The sequence below is a fragment of the Rhipicephalus microplus genome, chromosome 3 (assembly GCF_043290135.1).
Source record: "Rhipicephalus microplus isolate Deutch F79 chromosome 3, USDA_Rmic, whole genome shotgun sequence".
Classification (NCBI taxonomy): Eukaryota; Metazoa; Arthropoda; class Arachnida; order Ixodida; family Ixodidae; genus Rhipicephalus; species Rhipicephalus microplus.
This window is the reverse complement of record NC_134702.1, coordinates 153,761,661-153,778,785: the sequence shown is the minus strand read 5'-3', so window position 1 is coordinate 153,778,785 and position 17,125 is coordinate 153,761,661. Positions and strand designations below refer to the sequence as shown.

The window sequence follows — 17,125 nt, the reverse complement described above, 5'->3', positions numbered from 1 at the left end:
ATCCTTGCGTTAATATTTATTTTTGTGTCTGTCGTATAACATGACCTCTGCTGTAAAAGGATAAATGAATAAGACAAAATAAGCTTTCACTCCGGTACTTCAGTTTAGATCAAGCCCTCACTCTTGGAATGCGAGTGTTTTCACTACCACTCTGCGTAGTTGTGGTCGCAGAATATGAACATGAGTGACCAACACGAATGCATTGTAGCTGCTGTGCAAAAAAAAAAAAAAATGTTGCAAAATAGCATTCTGTGAAATCTTTGTTGTTATTCATGAAAGACGAATATAAGCTAATGTAAAGCCATCAGAAAGGACTGTACATGTCAGGAAAATTCAAAGTCTGTAAGCTTCAAATGCCAAATATCAAAAACACCTTTCAGTAGAAAAGATGTTCCAAAAGCGTGGCGAGTTCATCTTCAAGTTTATTTGTTCTTAGCTTTACTTCTTTGGATGGCCTTTGGGTGTTCGTACTGTTTTTAAGCCCATGCGCACCCTGGCAAATGTGTTCTGAAACCAAACGACTGCACCCTCCCCCCCTGGACGAACAGAGCGGAGTTATATACAACGTCGGCTGCATCTACTGTGATGCCACTTAGATCGGCGAGATGGAGTGATGACGTCAATCCGCCTCAAGGAACACGCGAGGGACATTACGAAAGCCACACATTTAAACACGAGCTAAGACAGAATTAATTGACCATTGCCTGACGAAAGGACACGTGTTTGAGCTCAATAATGCAAAAACGCTGGCGCGAGAGCAACGATGGGGCGCAAGAAAATTTGTGGAATCATGGTTCATTCATCATAATCAATCTGCATGCAATAGTAATCGTGGCTTTCTGCCGGATGTTTATGGCAAGATATAAGTGTGATGTATTTGCTGATCTGATGCCTTTTCTGTACTGACGATGCCACCCGTGCAGCTGGAGAAATGTCTTTTGTTTAGTTTTTTCTGTTAAGCCAGTGATAAAAAAATTTGAATAAAGTGTTTCAGTAGTCAAGGAATGCATGTGCTATGGGCCAGCATTCCAGATGCTGTACCATGATAAGTGCTTGAGTGCTGCAGAGATGAAACATTGGCACATATTAGAGAGAACATATAAGACGCCATGCCAATGCCACGCGAAGACAGCGTGCCAATGCCACGCGAAGCCACTGCCTGAAGTAAAATGCAACGCTTTGCGTCACTTCAAGTCGCTAATGAGATTCTGCCTGTATTCTTTAATTTTGAATGCAGTTGAATAATAAATGGTTGTACTAAACTTGGCCACCTCAAAGCACATGCCCTGCAACGTGACTGACTGAGAATGTCAAGGTAATTTAATATGTGTCTCTCACACTGTGGCCAGTTGTGTCGTGCTACAAGTCTTCTTCCCGATTCTATAACTTAATCCAACATGAAGTTTGCATGAGAAATTCGTTCACTGGGGTGTGTGTTGGTTCCAGCTCATGACTCCTGTTTACCGATTTTTTTCATCGCAAGCTTTCATCTTCCCCTTCCTGCTGTTTTTTTTTTACCAAGTGTGCGTAATGATTTAATCTTCAAACGTTAAAGTAACATGCTGCCTAATTCTTCAAAATTTGTTTATCTGTTTAAATTTGTCCTTGACCTTCTGTTCAATCTCTAGTGGACTTAGTCTCAAAGATTACAACTTGCAACCCTCATTTTCATCATGTACCAGATACTATATCCAATGTATTTTCGTGTAGGACAGGACCTATTTATAACTAGGTTATATTGTACAGGCACTACCAAAGCACAGCAAACTGATGTCTTGACCCTCGTAATGCTTTTAGGCACGAAAACCCGATATCTCATTGTGTGAGCAGTGCCTTTTGATGGTCCGTGGCCAGCTTTAATTTTCGTGTTCTCGTGGGTCTGTGTGTGCAGCACTACGAAGGGGACGTGCAGGACCTTGACCTGACCTTCTCTCTGAATGAGGACTGCATGGGCAAGTTGGTCACTCACGAGCTGGTGCCAGGCGGCAAGGCCATACCGGTCACGAATGAGAACAAGCAAGTGGCGAATTGCTGCTTATTTATTCATTTTGACGAAGCTTTTGTACTGGGGCTATCTGGTACATTATTCAGTTTACCACATAGTTTGTCCTTGCCCTGTTCAGAGAAAATGTGAGATTAATTAAAATTCAAGTGAACAGGAACAATTTTTCTAAGATGGGTCAGTTTTCTGCTTTGCAGTGATGCGTGCAAAATCGCAGAAGTGACTCTGAAAAAGAAAAAAATATAGTCCTATGGTTGGAACTCCCGAGTAAAACCTGGCATTCTCTCTAGTATTAGAGCGTTCAAAGGAAAAGACCATGGTTTTACCATGCGCCAAGAATGATGACATTTTCAGAGTCCACTATTTCCTATTTGAAAATACGCCGATACGTGATAGAAGCGTGTCGGCATACTTTTTTGCTAGCAAAGCTACTCGACAACATTTGTACAGCCTTACAAATACAGTAAAAGCTCGTTTATCTAGACCTCGTTAACTCGGGAATTCGGCTAACTCGGACTCGTGGCGCTGTCCCGGCAATACTGTGTATATTTCAATGAGGTCAAATGCTTATTAATTCGGAGGGATTTAGCTGTGCACCGGTTATCTCGGACAACTCCGGAGAGGGCTATCGGGACTCCAGAGTCGCGCGATCTTGGCCGCTTGTAGGCTCAAGCACTGCTTGCCGTAACCGACGGCAGAACCGGCGTTTTGGAGAAACCGAAACCGAGCGAACTGCAGCAGAATAGAACGATGATGATAGTGAATGAGGGGGAAGTGGCTAGGTGGCGCTAGTCACCACCTGGCGGAAGTGCTTGGGCAACGCCTTCTCTAGAAATATGCCTGAAGAAAGGTTCGCGCTCGCAGCGGAGTTGACCTGCCTTCAGTTTTGAGCAAGCACGCGCAGTGGCACTCGCGACCAACACTATCATAACGGCGGCAGGCGGTACCAGCTAAATGTTTTTCATCAGCGGCCCATAGGGGCGCGTCAGTTGAGAGTTGTTCGAGGCCTGCAACTGTACATCACTGCTTCGGAGGCTATGCTAAGTGTTGCGTTGTTGCACCGTTTGCCACAAGTGACGCTAGCGACCGAGAACATTCTAAAATGAAGGAGGGAAAGGGTGTGGCAGCTGTTTTTCTTCTCATGCGGCAGGCATCTAAATAGAGGGGGCGTTGGCTTGGGCCACCGGCTCTTCCAGTGTCTACTAACAGCTGCTCGCTTCGCCCATGCTACGCCTACTAGTGTACTACTTCGTGTCTCGGTTCTTTGTGTTGTGGCTTCGCATGTTGCGGCTGTGTTTGTGCACGTTGTCGCCGCCGTTGCGCTTCATGGCGACCGTCACAGGAGTTAAGCGGCCATAGCAGCCAGCAAATGATCTTGAAAGAAAGGTTATGATATTGAAAGACGTAATGAGCCGACGCGACGTCGCCGCACCGTGCAGGAGGCCGCCGAAGCCCTCGCTGTCCTCGAGGAGTTCTGCGTTTGTTCTCGTGACAGTGAACGTGCGCACCACCACCTGATGGGTGGGTTAAATAAGATCGTTCTGTCAGATATTCCGACGGCGAGGCAGGCAAAAATAACGCAGTTTTTTCAGAAATAAAGGTTTGTCTGTGCCGTGTACGTTTTCCTTTTGTTTTCATGGTCCATTCGATAATTCGGAATTCGGTTAACTCGGACATTTTCTCCGGTCCCGTGAGATCCGAGTTAATGAGCTTTTACTGTACAGAAAGCATGTTGCATGCGAGTGTGATCAGCCTAAAAAAAAAGCCACAGTTTTGCCGCTAGTGCGAAGTAACGAATGTGATAGCAATAAATTAGAATATCACATGAAGAACGACAGGCAGCTCGATACATTCAGCACACCTTTGCAGCACAGAGAAGGACGCTCGAAAAAAATGCATAGGTATACGCAAGACAAGTGTGAACTATCGACTGTCAAACTGCATACGTGATTGTACTTGAGAGACACGCCACAAATGTCTGCAATGCAGAAGCCGCCGTTTTATTATTTTTATGTTAAACTGCGGCACGTGGAATGACCCATTATGATATATTTATTGTATGTGCTCTGAAATGATTTGTTCCAGTAGTGAAGGTTCTTTTTCTTATGTTTCTCTTATGCACATTTCTGTTTTATAAGAAACAACTCCACTCCTGTTATAGCCCGGAAAGGGCTGACAGTATCAATAAAAGAAATGAAATGAATGAAATGACCCCTCTGCGTCTTCTGCCACGGGGTGGCGTCTAACAGCAAGCATGCCCAGCGTTCCTTTTCTCTCTTGCACATCATAAGTCGTACAGAATGGGGCCACTGTTTCGTGACCATCTCAAGGGCAGTTTTCAACTTGAAAGAAAATGTAAAAGCGTTGTTGATAGAGAATGCGCTCAAGCTGTTCCGCGATTTCCATACCGAAGTGGAGAATGGCGCACATGAATAGCTCGCCGTTTTATCACCGGCAGTAGCATGGCTGTGTTGGCTAGCGCAGCTTGCTGTGGAGCAAGGGTTCGCTGATTCAAATCTAGATATTTCTCTTTGTAAAATTTTTTATGCTGATTGCTTTTTCGGTATGCCTTTTTTACCTATGTAAGTACACAAACACATCTGGGACATGACGGCGGTGGCAAAATTCAGCGGAGGCTGTTTGTATAATCGCTACGATGCCTCACAAGCTTCTTGTGTTACTCTATCTAGCTGCACAGGCAATACCTTTTCTAAAAAAAGCTTGTGTTTGCAGCTTTACATTTGCAGCCTCTGACCGCTGAATTTGTGCACCTTTATCAGCATAAATCAACAATCACATGAGGAAGAGAGGTGCCTGTCCTAGCGCCTGTCCTGTGTACCTGTTTCTACGTTGCGTCATTGCCCTTTTGCGCTTGTCAAGAGTCATAAGTTCACTTGTCGCCAAGTCGCCAAAATCTTCGCATTGAATACTGTCACAGAACGAGCGCTAAAAATGGGCGCGCCGCCAAATTCTTGCGATAACGGGCGGGAGAAACGCCGCGAGGTCAAAAGAAAAAAAAAAAGAAAACAAACAGCCAAGGCTCCCTGGGCGCGCGCTCTCCCCGCAGAAGCGTGGCTTCACCGACGAACCTCCTCACCCCACAACGGCGGCCGAGCAAGCACTCGATTTTTCCAGAACGAAAGGGACGTGGTCATACCAAGTTGACTCATCGGTTGCGGAGGGCTTTCCAACCGTCTCGCCCTCTTCCCAGCCTTCGCTGCGTATCGCGCCGACGAAATGACGAGAAGCGTCTGGAATGTCGCGCGCAAAGTATTTAACCGAGCAGCCGAGATGAGAGATCAGGAGGAGACGGAAGTGAGCGCCAGAGTGCGTAGGGATTCCGCCGTGTAGTCGGCGAAGGTTTTGGTCCGTAGGGACGAAGCCGGAGATGAAGAGGATTTCCACCTGAGGGGTGAAGGCTCGAGCTACAGGCAAGAGCGTGTGTTTACCGCTATCGAGCGAGGACGCGTGGCAACAGCTGCGGGTGTGAAGCCGACGTGTTCCGGCGAAGAAGTTGAAGTTTGAAGAGTGGCCAATTGAAGACGGGAGGTTTCGTGGGAGAGAAACTTCGAGGGCTGCGGAACGACAACAACGCTGGACTTTGAGTGAGTGATTCTCGGAAGAGTATCATCTAGACTTTGGTTCCAAGAACTTTGGACTGAATAGGTTTTCTATCTCTTTAGTCTTTAAGTGTCTTGGTTGTTCAATGCATGCGACTGCATTGTAGTGCGTATTGTTGTCCGTGTCCGTTGTTTCAAGTGTGGCTGATTGTAATGTGTAGTACGTTGATTGATTGGTTTGATTGGTGACATATTGTATGCAACTATTGTGGAGTGTGCATTTTTGTGTATTGTTTTCGATCTGCCATTATTGAGAATATAATTTGTTTGTTTATCAACTCTCGGCTCTGACTCATTGTTCTTTGGGCCACAGCCGGCGTCCGCTGGCGCGCCAAAAAGGACCACTTCTAAATTGTCCACGCTTTCGTGGTGCGGTTCGGGGGGCCGATACTTCGGCTCTTGGAATTAGCCCGGCGATTGCCTCCCTAATTAACGGGACATGTGTGACAATTAATCTGGCGTCCGCGAAACAGGACCTTTTGGTGCACAGTGTGTCCAAAGTAGTGAGAAAGAGCCTCGAGTTGTTGATAGTGCTATCGGAACGATTTTGTGTGTTGTTCAGTGTTCTCGTTAACGAGTGCAGGGGAGTGTTCCGATAGACTGATTTAGGCAGATACTTTTTGCACGCGGCAAGGTTTTATTTGCGAGTTGCGAGACACAATGGATCTCGAAAAGTTAGTTGCGCTTGGTGAGAAGATGGGTCTTTCCGGCGCCGAACTACGGAAGTGGGTCACCCAGAAGGAAAAAGAAGAAAAAGAGAGGCTCAAAGAGGAAAAGGCAGCTGAGCTGGAAAAGGAAAGGCTGGCGGTCGAAAGAGCCAAAGCGGAAAAAGAAGCTGAGTTGGAGAGAGAGAGGTTGGCAGCTGAGAGAGCCAAGGAAGAAAAAGCAGCTGAGTTGGAGAGAGAAAGGCTGGCCGCTGAAAGGGCGAAGGAAGAAAGAGAGCAACAATTGAAGTTGGAGTTGGAGAGAGAGAAGTTGGCAGCCGAAAGGGCGAGAGAAGAAAGAGAAGCGAGGGAGCGACAGCTGAAGGAAGAAAGAGAAGCGAGGGAGTGACAGCTGAAAGAAGAAAGAGAAGCGGAGATGGCTGAAAGGGAACGGCAGCGGCAGCACGAGATGGAACTCGAGCGGCTCCGTTTGCAACAGCGAAGTGAAACTCCCGTCCAAGCTAGAGTTGAAAGCAGCGAACGGGAAGATCACGGCTTACGCTTGAACCCAAGCAAGCTGCTCGTAGCGTTTGATGAAAGGAAGGACGACCTAGACGCGTATCTCCACAGATTTGAGACGATTGCGAGGAGCCAGAATTGGCCGGAACAGCAATGGGCAACTGCTTTGAGTACTTGCTTGAGTGGTGAAGCGCTCAGTGTGTACGGTAGGCTGACGCTGACCGATGCAGCCAACTATGCCAAGGTGAAAGCTGCTTTGCTGAAGCGATTTATATTTACTGTAGAAGGATTCCGGGACAGATTTCGGACAGGAAAACCAGCTGATGGGGAGACGGCTACGCAGTATGCCGCCCGACTTTGCCATTATTTCGACAGATGGATTGAACTTTTAGGGACAGCGCAGGAGTACGATGAGCTTAGAGAGCTGCTAATTAGAGAACAATTTCTTACTAGTTGCCACCCAAGCCTGTCACTGTACTTAAAAGAGAGGAAGGCTGACTCACTTGAAGACATGCTTGAATTGGCTGATCAATTCTTGGAAGCGCAAGGTGGCACTAATTTGGCCAAGGTCAAGAAGGATTGTCCCGATGATTCGAAGAAATTAGCTCCCGAAGAAAAGAAGCGTGCACCAGAGAGCATTCCGCGATGTTTTCTGTGTAACCGAGTGGGTCATCGCGCGAAAAACTGTCGAACGATCTTTACGAGCCCTACGGTAGTGAAATGTTTTAAGTGTGGTCAGACTGGGCACAAAGCAGATGCATGTCGAAACGGAGCGAGTCAAACTCACCAGGTATCCTGTGTGCAAGCAGCACCGAAATCCGATAATAATGCCGTCACCGACGGATTCGTAGAATTGAAAAATGGGGAGAAAATTCCAATTGTTGGTGCTGTAATGTCAAAACAGTCAACCGGTGTTACGAAGCGAATGCCAACGCTGCCTGGAAAGGTTGCGGGCAAGAAGATTACGGTTCTAAGAGACACCGGTAGCTCCACGGTTATCGTGCGGAGAAATTTGGTACGGGAAAGTGATTTGGGTGCACGTTAAAGAACCCCAGGTGGTCTAAATTTCCGGAGCCCTCCACTACGGCGTCTCTCATAATCATATAGTGGTTTTGGGATGTTAAACCCCACATATCAATCAATGGTACGGGAAAGTGAGTTGACGGGCAGAACGAAACCGGTTTGCCTAATTGACCGTACGGTTCGGATGCTTCCCGAAGCAGAAATTGAGGTTGAAACCCCGTACTTCGGCGGGAAGGTTACTGCTTTATGCATGACGACCCCCCTGTATGACCTTGTCATCGGAAACATCGACGGAGCGCGAGGGCCGAATGATCCAGAATGTTTGGGAGAAGACCCGAAGATAGAGCCGTCGCCAACACAGCGGCCGCGAGATACAATGGAGGAGCATCCCGTGACGGATCTCACTAGAGCCCAAGGGGAAGCTGCGGCGCAAGAGACAGCGAATGAGAAGACGATCGTGTCGAATAAGTTCACGGGCCGAGCAACCGGACTTACGTCGGCACGACCTCAACCGACTGACAGTGTAAAGGAGACGGAGTTGGCCAGCCGGGCAAAATGTAGAGGCATGATCAAGCGGGTAAATAAACAGACAAGACCCGTCGAAGGTAATGACGCGTTAACGGTGTCGGAATGACGCAAGGTAGGCTGGCAACTATAGTAGCCAGCATCTGAAGAGGACAACGAGGTAGATCTGTGTGCGCGTGCTCTGGCGTTCGTGTTTTCTGGCCCTTGGGTTGCGAAAGTAAACGCCCTATTTTGTACCTGCGTGCCTGTGTCTTTGTGACATTTTCTGGTGGAAGTGCTGGGCACGGTAGATGATACGGTCCCCTGAGAGCACCCCTGACGCAAGTCCATCGAGTATCTCAGCCGAGCTTACCCCTGTGCACGTACGTTCCAGCCGTCGTCTCCAGGGACTCGAGCCACAGCACGGTTTGCTGCCTGAACGTCAGAGGGCTATGAATCAAACACCGCCTAACGTCACCGCGCCAGCACCAGCGCACCTGGTTATCAACCAACCCAAGACGCCGAAGACATTCCTCGGAGCTGCTTTTGAAGATGCCGACGACTGGCTCGAGCATTTCAACCGGGTCGCCGTCATCAACGATTGGACCCCAGAGCGTAAGCTACGCTATGTGTACTGCTTCCTGGATGACTCCGCGAAAACGTGGTTTGAGAACCACGAAGCAGCGCTTACGTCATGGGATGAGTTTCAACGGCAGTTCCTCAAGGCATTTTCCCGAGAGGACAGGAAGGAGACAGCGGAGCGTGCTATAGAGGCAAGGGTTCAAGGCCCTAACGAAAGGGTGACGACCTACGTAGAGGACATGGATCGGCTTTTCAAGCGTGCGGAGCCCTCCATGTCCGAATCCAAGAAAGTTCGCCACCTAATGCGTGGTGTTAAAGAAGAGATTTTTGCCGGCCTGATTCGAAACCCGCCTGCGACACTTGCGGAATTTCATGAGGAAGCCACTGCCATGGAGAGGGCCCTTCAACAGCGTGCCAGACAGTATAACCGTGGTGTAAACCCAAGTGAGGTCACTTCTGTCACTCTCGGCAATGACATCAGCGCGTTGCGAGAGCTTATCAGAGCTCTCATTAAGGAAGAGCTACAAAAGATGCAGGTGACTGCTTCACCTGCAGAGCAGCTCTCCATTGCGGAGATGGTACGCGCCGAGCTACGGCAAGCCGTTCACGCTCCCCAACCATCCGAGGCGCCACAACAGAGGCACTGCGTCGAGATGAGCTACGCGGAAGCAGTGCGACGTCGTCCATCATGCAGTTCAACCAGCGTATGTTACCCCAATGAGCGACACGCTCAACAAATGGAGGTAGGCTTCCGCCCTCGCAGCTCACCGTTGATCGCCGAAGCAAGACCGAGAAAGAGTGACATCTGGCGTACACCCGACCACAGGCCCCTTTGCTTCCACTGCGGGGAAGCCGGACACGTCTACCGGACATGTCCATACCGTCGTGTGGGTCTCCGTGGATTTTCGCCTAATGCCCCTCGTCCACGACCTGGCGAGCGACCACAAGAAATAGAGAGTTTCATCTCGAATCGTCGCAGTATTGAACATCGGTCACAAGAGCCTCGCTCGTCGTCGCCTGCTCGCTACAGGTCACCGAGCCCAGCCTATTCACGCGGCGCTCCAAGACGCCGTTCACCCAGTCCTGCAAGTCGGGAAAACTGAGTTCAGCGACCTCCGGAGGTGAGGCCGCTGACGCTGACTCTACGGAAGATCCTCCACTACGACGACAGCGACAGCAGCAAAAAGATGTACAGACGCAGTCAAACGGGATGCGAAGAGTGGTGACATCAAACATTGCGGTAACTGTGGACGACGAGGAAGTAATGGCGCTAATTGACACTGGAGCAGACACTTCTGTTATGAGCATGGGTCTTGCCTGCAGGCTGAAGAAGGTTTCTACCCAGTGGGCTGGGTCGCAGATACGTACGGCAGGAGGTCATCTTCTTACTCCGGTGGGGCGGTGCACAGCGCGAGTCAGTATTCACGGATTTACGTATCTCGGAGATTTTGTAATACTGCCGAGTTGCTCGAGGGACCTAATTCTCGGACTGGACTTTCTGCGTGATAATGGAGCCGTGATTGATTTGCAACAGTCGCAAGTGACGTTTTCTACGGCACACGCTTTAGCGCGCAACCCTCACGGCAGTTACGTCAATGCTTTGAGAATTGTTGACGATGACGTCACATTACCGCCGAAGAGTAGCGTGTTCACCTTGGTAGCCTGCGACGTTTTCGACGAATTCAACGACTATGAAGGTATTGCTGAGGCAAATATCCCGCTGCTACTCAAACGAAACATATGCATAGCCCGATGCCTTGTTCGGTTAGAGAATAAACGCTCTCGAGTTCTGCTGACCAACTTCAGCAATGAGTTTCAGCACGTTCCTAGAGGGACTACTGTCGCTTTCCTCAGTGAAATCGCCGACTTTTTCGATATCAGCACAATGGATACGACTTCACCGCATGCAAAAGCTTGTGCTGACCTGGGAAGCCGCATTCACGTTAATCCAGACTTGCCAGATTCACGAAAAGAGCGGCTGCTAAACCTTGTGAAGGAATTCTTGGACTGCTTCTCCACAGCATCGAAAGTTCAGCGTACCACCGTTACAAAACACCGCATTGTTACCGAGGAGTCGGCGGGGCCTCTTCGCCAACATCCATACCGTGTGTCCCCAAAGGAAAGAGAGGTGATTAAGCGTCAAGTTCAAGAAATGCTGAATGATGACGTCATCCAACCCTCGACAAGTCCGTGGGCGTCACCTGTTGTCTTAGTAAAGAAAAAAGACAACACACTACGCTTCTGCGTCGACTATCGACGGCTTAACAAAGTCACGAAACGCGACGTTTACCCCCTGCCACGGATTGATGACGCCTTAGACCGCCTACGCCTTGCCCAGTTCTTCACATCACTAGATCTCAAGTCAGGGTACTGGCAAATTGAAGTTGACGAAGGCGACCGTGAGAAAACCGCGTTCGTGACGCCTGACGGGCTGTACGAATTTAAAGTGCTGCCTTTCGGTCTCTGTTCCGCTCCCGCCACGTTTCAACGCATGATGGATACTGTACTAGCTGGACTAAAGTGGCAGACGTGTCTTGTATACTTGGATGATGTCGTTGTGTTTTCAACCACATTTGACGAGCATATTTCAAGGCTAAAAAGTGTCCTCACTGCAATAAGGAGAGCGAACCTTACCATCAAGCCCGAAAAGTGCTACTTCGCCTATCAGGAACTCAAGTTTCTCGGCCACGTGGTTAGCCCGCGGGGTGTTCGACCAGATCCGGAGAAGTTAGCTGCCGTTGCCGATTTCCCTCGCCCTGGAGACAAAAAGGCTGTTCAGCGATTCCTTGGACTCTGTGCGTACTACCGCCGTTTTGTCGAAGGATTTTCGAAAATTGCGGAACCTCTTACAAGACTGACACGGCCAGATGTACCTTTCGTATGGACGGAAGAACAACAACAAGCCTTCGTAGAGCTGCGCAATCGACTGCAGACAGCTCCAGTGCTGGCACATTTCGACGACACTGCCGACACCGAGATCCACACAGAGTCCAGCAACGTGGGAATCGGAGCCATTCTAGTTCAATGGCAGAACGGCGCAGAGCGTGTGATCGCTTACGCGAGCCGCAGTCTCACAAAAGCAGAGGCTAATTACTCTACCACCGAAAAGGAGTGCCTAGCAGTCGTTTGGGCCATTAACAAGTTTCGACCCTACCTATACGGCCGGCCATTTCGAGCGGTCAGTGACCACCATTCGCTCTGTTGGCTTGCCAATCTACGGCATCCATCAGGCCGCCTCGCCCGCTGGAGCCTCCGCCTTCAAGAGTACGACATAACGGTGGTCTACCGATCAGGACATAAGCATACAGATGCTGACTGCCTGTCTCGTGCTCCTATTTCCCCGACGTCATCTGACACTGAACAAGATTTACCGTTTCTTGGCATCGTCGATGTGGTGCGGATGGCTGAGCTTCAACGTGAGGACACTGAGCTACTTCCTGTCATCCAGCATCTTCAAGGAGAAGACGTTGTCGTCCCACGCCGACTCTCGCGTGGTTTGGCTACGTATTGCCTGCGGAACAATGTTCTCTACAAGAGAAATCTTGAGAGCAGCCAGGACACTTTCCTCCTCGCCGTTCCAATGGCAATGCGTGAGGAAGTTTTGCAGGCGTGCCACGACGATCCTTCGGCCGGTCACTTAGGCTTTGCTCGGACATTAGCGCGCATCCGACAGAAGTACTACTGGCCACAGCTGTATTCGTCCGTTCAGCGCTATGTCCGCACCTGCCGTGACTGTCAGAGGCGTAAAGTTCCACCCGCAAAGCCCGCCGGTTTCCTCCAACCTTTAGATCCACCTCGAGCACCATTTCAGCAAGTAGGAATGGATCTTCTTGGTCCCTTCCCTATGTCATCCTCAGAAAATAAGTGGATAATTGTCGCGACCGACTATCTGACTCGCTATGCAGAAACCAAAGCTGTGCCTAAGGGAACTGCAGTTGAAGTCGCCAGATTCTTTGTCCACGACATTGTTTTGCGCCATGGTGCACCTGCTGTTCTCATAACCGATCGCGGAGCAGCATTTACGGCAGAGTTATTGCAACAAGTCACCAAGCTGACGCACACCAACCACCGGAAAACAACAGCTTATCATCCCCAAACAAACGGCTTGACGGAGAGGTTAAACAAAACATTGGCCGACATGCTATCTATGTATGTTGACGTAGAGCACAAAACGTGGGATGAAATTTTGCCGTACGTCACGTTTGCCTATAACACCGCTGTGCAAGAGACCACAGACCTAACACCATTCGAGCTTGTTTATGGCCGTCGCGTCACAACACCGTTAGACGCTATGCTCCCTGTAGACCAGGACAACAGCGGAAATGACAGCGTTGACGACTTCGTTGAGAAAGCTGAGGGAGCCCGCCAGCTTGCACGGAACCGCATTCGCGCGCAGCAAGATATCGACGCTCGCCGTTACAACCAAGGCCGAAGGAGCGTTCACTATCAACCAGGTGACTATGTATGGGTGTGGACACCAGTTCGCCATCGTGGGCTTTCGGAGAAGCTATTGCGGCGCTACTTTGGCCCTAACGAAGTTGTGCGCTGCCTCAGTGATGTGAATTACGAGGTAGTTCCCCAAAGCTCCGACACCAGTTTAAACCGAAGACGTCCACGTCCAGAAGTAGTCCATGTAGTACGGATGAAACCGTACCATGCCCGCGACTTATGAACACTTCGAACTTTTTCCTTATTATCCACAACAGCGTGGGCTTTTCATTGACGTGATCATTTTTTTTTTCTTTCATGGCCACCTCTAGCATCTCAGTCAATCGACCGGGACGGTCTCTCTTGAAAGGGGGGAATTGACGCAAGGTAGGCTGGCAACTATAGTAGCCAGCATCTGAAGAGGACAACGAGGTAGATCTGTGTGCGCGTGCTCTGGCGTTCGTGTTTTCTGGCCCTTGGGTTGCGAAAGTAAACGCCCTATTTTGTACCTGCGTGCCTGTGTCTTTGTGACAGGAAGAGACAACGATGGCTGAGACGACGCCTCAGATATCGTCGTTAGAAAGGGCTCGCCGAAAAAGAACGAGGAAAAACAAGAAGAGATCGAGCGAGCACCGCAAGAAAGGACGCAAGCGCAGCCCAAAGTACACAGGATAAGTGCTGAGGTCAAAGCAGAATGTGTTTGGCAGTGTTGAGTGCCATATGTTGTGTTAATGTTGTGGTATCCTGTGTCACAAGTGTCGAAGTGTTTCTGCTGTGATGTGATGTATAGTATTGTACCATTGTTGTAGTGAGAGAACTTTGTACATTTGTATATTGGGAATGTGTGGTGGAGTGTTGTACTCATGTGCTTGTGGTTGTGTTTTCACGTGTTGTGTAATTGAATTACAATGTACAATTGTATTAAGTGATCTATTGTGAATGTAACGAGTCATGAGCGACGGACTATGTTACAGTCTGTGAGAGTGTGTGGTGACTGTTCGCGCTCGTTTGTGTGGTTTTGAATATTATGAGATAATATTCTTAAAGTGGGGGGCAGTGTCACAGAACGAGCGCTAAAAATGGGCGCGCCGCCAAATTCTTGCGATAACGGGCGGGAGAAACGCCGCGAGGTCAAAAGAAAAAAAAAAGAAAACAAACAGCCAAGGCTCCCCGGGCGCGCGCTCTCCCCGCAGAAGCGTGGCTTCACCGACGAACCTCCTCACCCCACAACGGCGGCCGAGCAAGCACTCGATTTTTCCAGAACGTAAGGGGCGTGGTCATACCGAGTTGACTCATCGGCCGCGGAGGGCTTTCCAACCGTCTCGCCCTCTTCCCAGCCTTCGCTGCGTATCGCGCCGACGAAATTACGAGAAGCGTCTGGAATGTCGCGCGCAAAGTATTTAACCGAGCAGCCGAGATGAGAGATCAGGAGGAGACGGAAGTGAGCGCCAGAGTGCGTAGGGATTCCGCCGTGTAGTCGGTGAAGGTTTTGGTCCGTAGGGACGAAGCCGGAGATGAAGAGGATTTCCACCTGAGGGGTGAAGGCTCGAGCTACAGGCAAGAGCGTGTGTTTACCGCTATCGAGTGAGGACGCGTGGCAACAGCTGCGGGTGTGAAGCCGACGTGTTCCGGCGAAGAAGTTGAAGTTTGAAGAGTGGCCAATTGAAGACAGGAGGTTTCCTGGGAAAGAAACTTCGAGGGCTGCGGAACGACAACAACGCTGGACTTTGAGTGAGTGATTCTCGGAAGAGTATTATCTAGACTTTGGTTCCAAGAACTTTGGACTGAATAGGTTTTCTATCTCTTTAGTCTTTAAGTGTCTTGGTTGTTCAATGCATGCGACTGCATTGTAGTGCGTATTGTTGTCCGTGTCCGTTGTTTCAAGTGTGGCTGATTGTATTGTGTAGTACGTTGATTGATTGGTTTGATTGGTGACATATTGTATGCAACTATTGTGGAGTGTGCATTTTTGTGTATTGTTTTCGATCTGCCATTATTGAGAATATAATTTGTTTGTTTATCAACTCTCGGCTCTGACTTGTTCTTTGGGCCACAGCCGGCGTCCGCTGGCGCGCCAAAAAGGACCACTTCTAAATTGTCCACGCTTTCGTGGTGCGGTTCGGGGGGCCGATACTTCGGCTCTTGGAATTAGCCCGGCGATTGCCTCCCTAATTAACGGGACATGTGTGACAAATACTCTGACCTCAGGCATGCTTTGGTGTTTGTGCAAAATCTTCGCAATAAGTATTCTGGCCTCCGGCATGGTTTGTTGTCTGCACAACATCTTTGCATTGAATACTCTGACCTTTGTCGTGGTTTGGTGTTTGTGCAGGATCAGCTACATGCACCTGATGGCCCACTTCCGAATGCACTCCCAGATCCAGGAGCAGACAGCAGCTTTCCTGCGTGGCTTCCGGGCCCTCGTGAATCCCGAGTGGCTCACAATGTTCTCGACGCCCGAGCTGCAGCGGCTCATAGCAGGGGACAACACTCCCGTCGACCTGCAGGATCTCAGGTAGCCAGAGTAGCCTGCCATCAAAGTGTCCCTAGCTTAAGGGGGTCCTTAGAACACTTTCGCTCAATTGAAAGTCATTATCTCAAATAATAAAAGCTTTTGAATCTTCTTTCTGTTTCACAAGAAATTAAGGATTAAAGATAAGACCCTATTTAAAAGGATCTTGCCATTGTTCTGGGGTATTTTCTTATGAGCTCTTATAATAGGGCAATGGTGTCTCTGTGACAACAAGGGACCTTTAGCTGAGCAATACTGGCCGTGAAGTGTGCCAAGAAAAAAAAAAGAATTATTTTGTTCTGTTATAGCTGCACTCCACAACAATAAGTTTGGCAGTTATACGGTCTGTGGAACATCTGTATTTCTGCACCGCTGCCATATGTATGACTCTTTTAATTCAGTGTGTAGTTGTATAAGTCTGAAAAAGCTACTATTATGCTTAATCTTTTGATTACAGCTGAAGGATTTTCCAGCTGAAGGAAAATCTTTTTTCTTTCTTTCTTTTCTTTGCTAAATTCATGTTTTGGGCACATTTGTCACCGATTCTACATATTTTTAATTGAATACGGTACAGCATGCTGCTTGCATTATATGCTATAAATGTAGCTTTTTTTTGTGCACGTATAAGTGATGGTATTTATTAAATTATTTTTAATAAGATAGCAAAAGTGATGAAAGCTAGAGAGTCGTAAATCCTAGTACAGTAAAAGCTTGTTGATTTGGAATTCACGAGACTGGAAAGAATGGCTGAATTATAAAGAGTATCAGGAAACAATAAACAAACGTCTATTACAGTGATATACTTTCATTTTTTTTTTCGTGGATATGCAAATCCTGTCCACTGCGGCGGTGTAGGGGTTACAGTGCTCGACTGCTGACCCTCAGGTCGCGGGTTTGATCCCGGCCGCGGTGGTCACATTTCGATGGAGGCGGAATGGTAGAGGTCCGTGTACTGTCTGATGTCGGCGCACATCAAAGAGCACCAGATGCTCGAGATTTTCATAGTCCTTCATTATGGTGTCTCTCATAATCATATAGCGGCTTTGGGATGCAAAACCTCAGATATCATTATTACAAGATGCAAATCCACTTCTTATTTTGCATGGGAGCTATGTGGTAGACTCAGTTCTCATCATCCCACATTTTTCATCACTTTGCCGCCGTTGTTTAGGATCGTCATGTCTTAATATGTGTGATGCATGTTTAGCACTGCTCCATTATCACGTACTCATGGTTGTATGACTATGTGCTCATATCGATAGCTTTTTCACTGGCAAAACTCGCCAGCAGC

At 48.7% G+C, this 17,125-nt stretch overlaps 1 protein-coding gene across 1 annotated transcript in view; it reads left to right on the top strand.

Moving 5' to 3' along the window:
• The window catches only part of LOC142803016 (ubiquitin-protein ligase E3B-like), a 141,298-nt gene that overhangs the window by 88,660 nt on the left and 35,513 nt on the right, over window positions 1-17,125 (top strand). Inside the window, exons 24-25 of the mRNA XM_075888114.1 lie at window positions 1,892-2,016; window positions 15,655-15,837. Of these exons, the coding sequence (XP_075744229.1) occupies window positions 1,892-2,016; window positions 15,655-15,837 (308 nt within the window). The remainder of the gene's footprint in view (window positions 1-1,891; window positions 2,017-15,654; window positions 15,838-17,125) is intronic.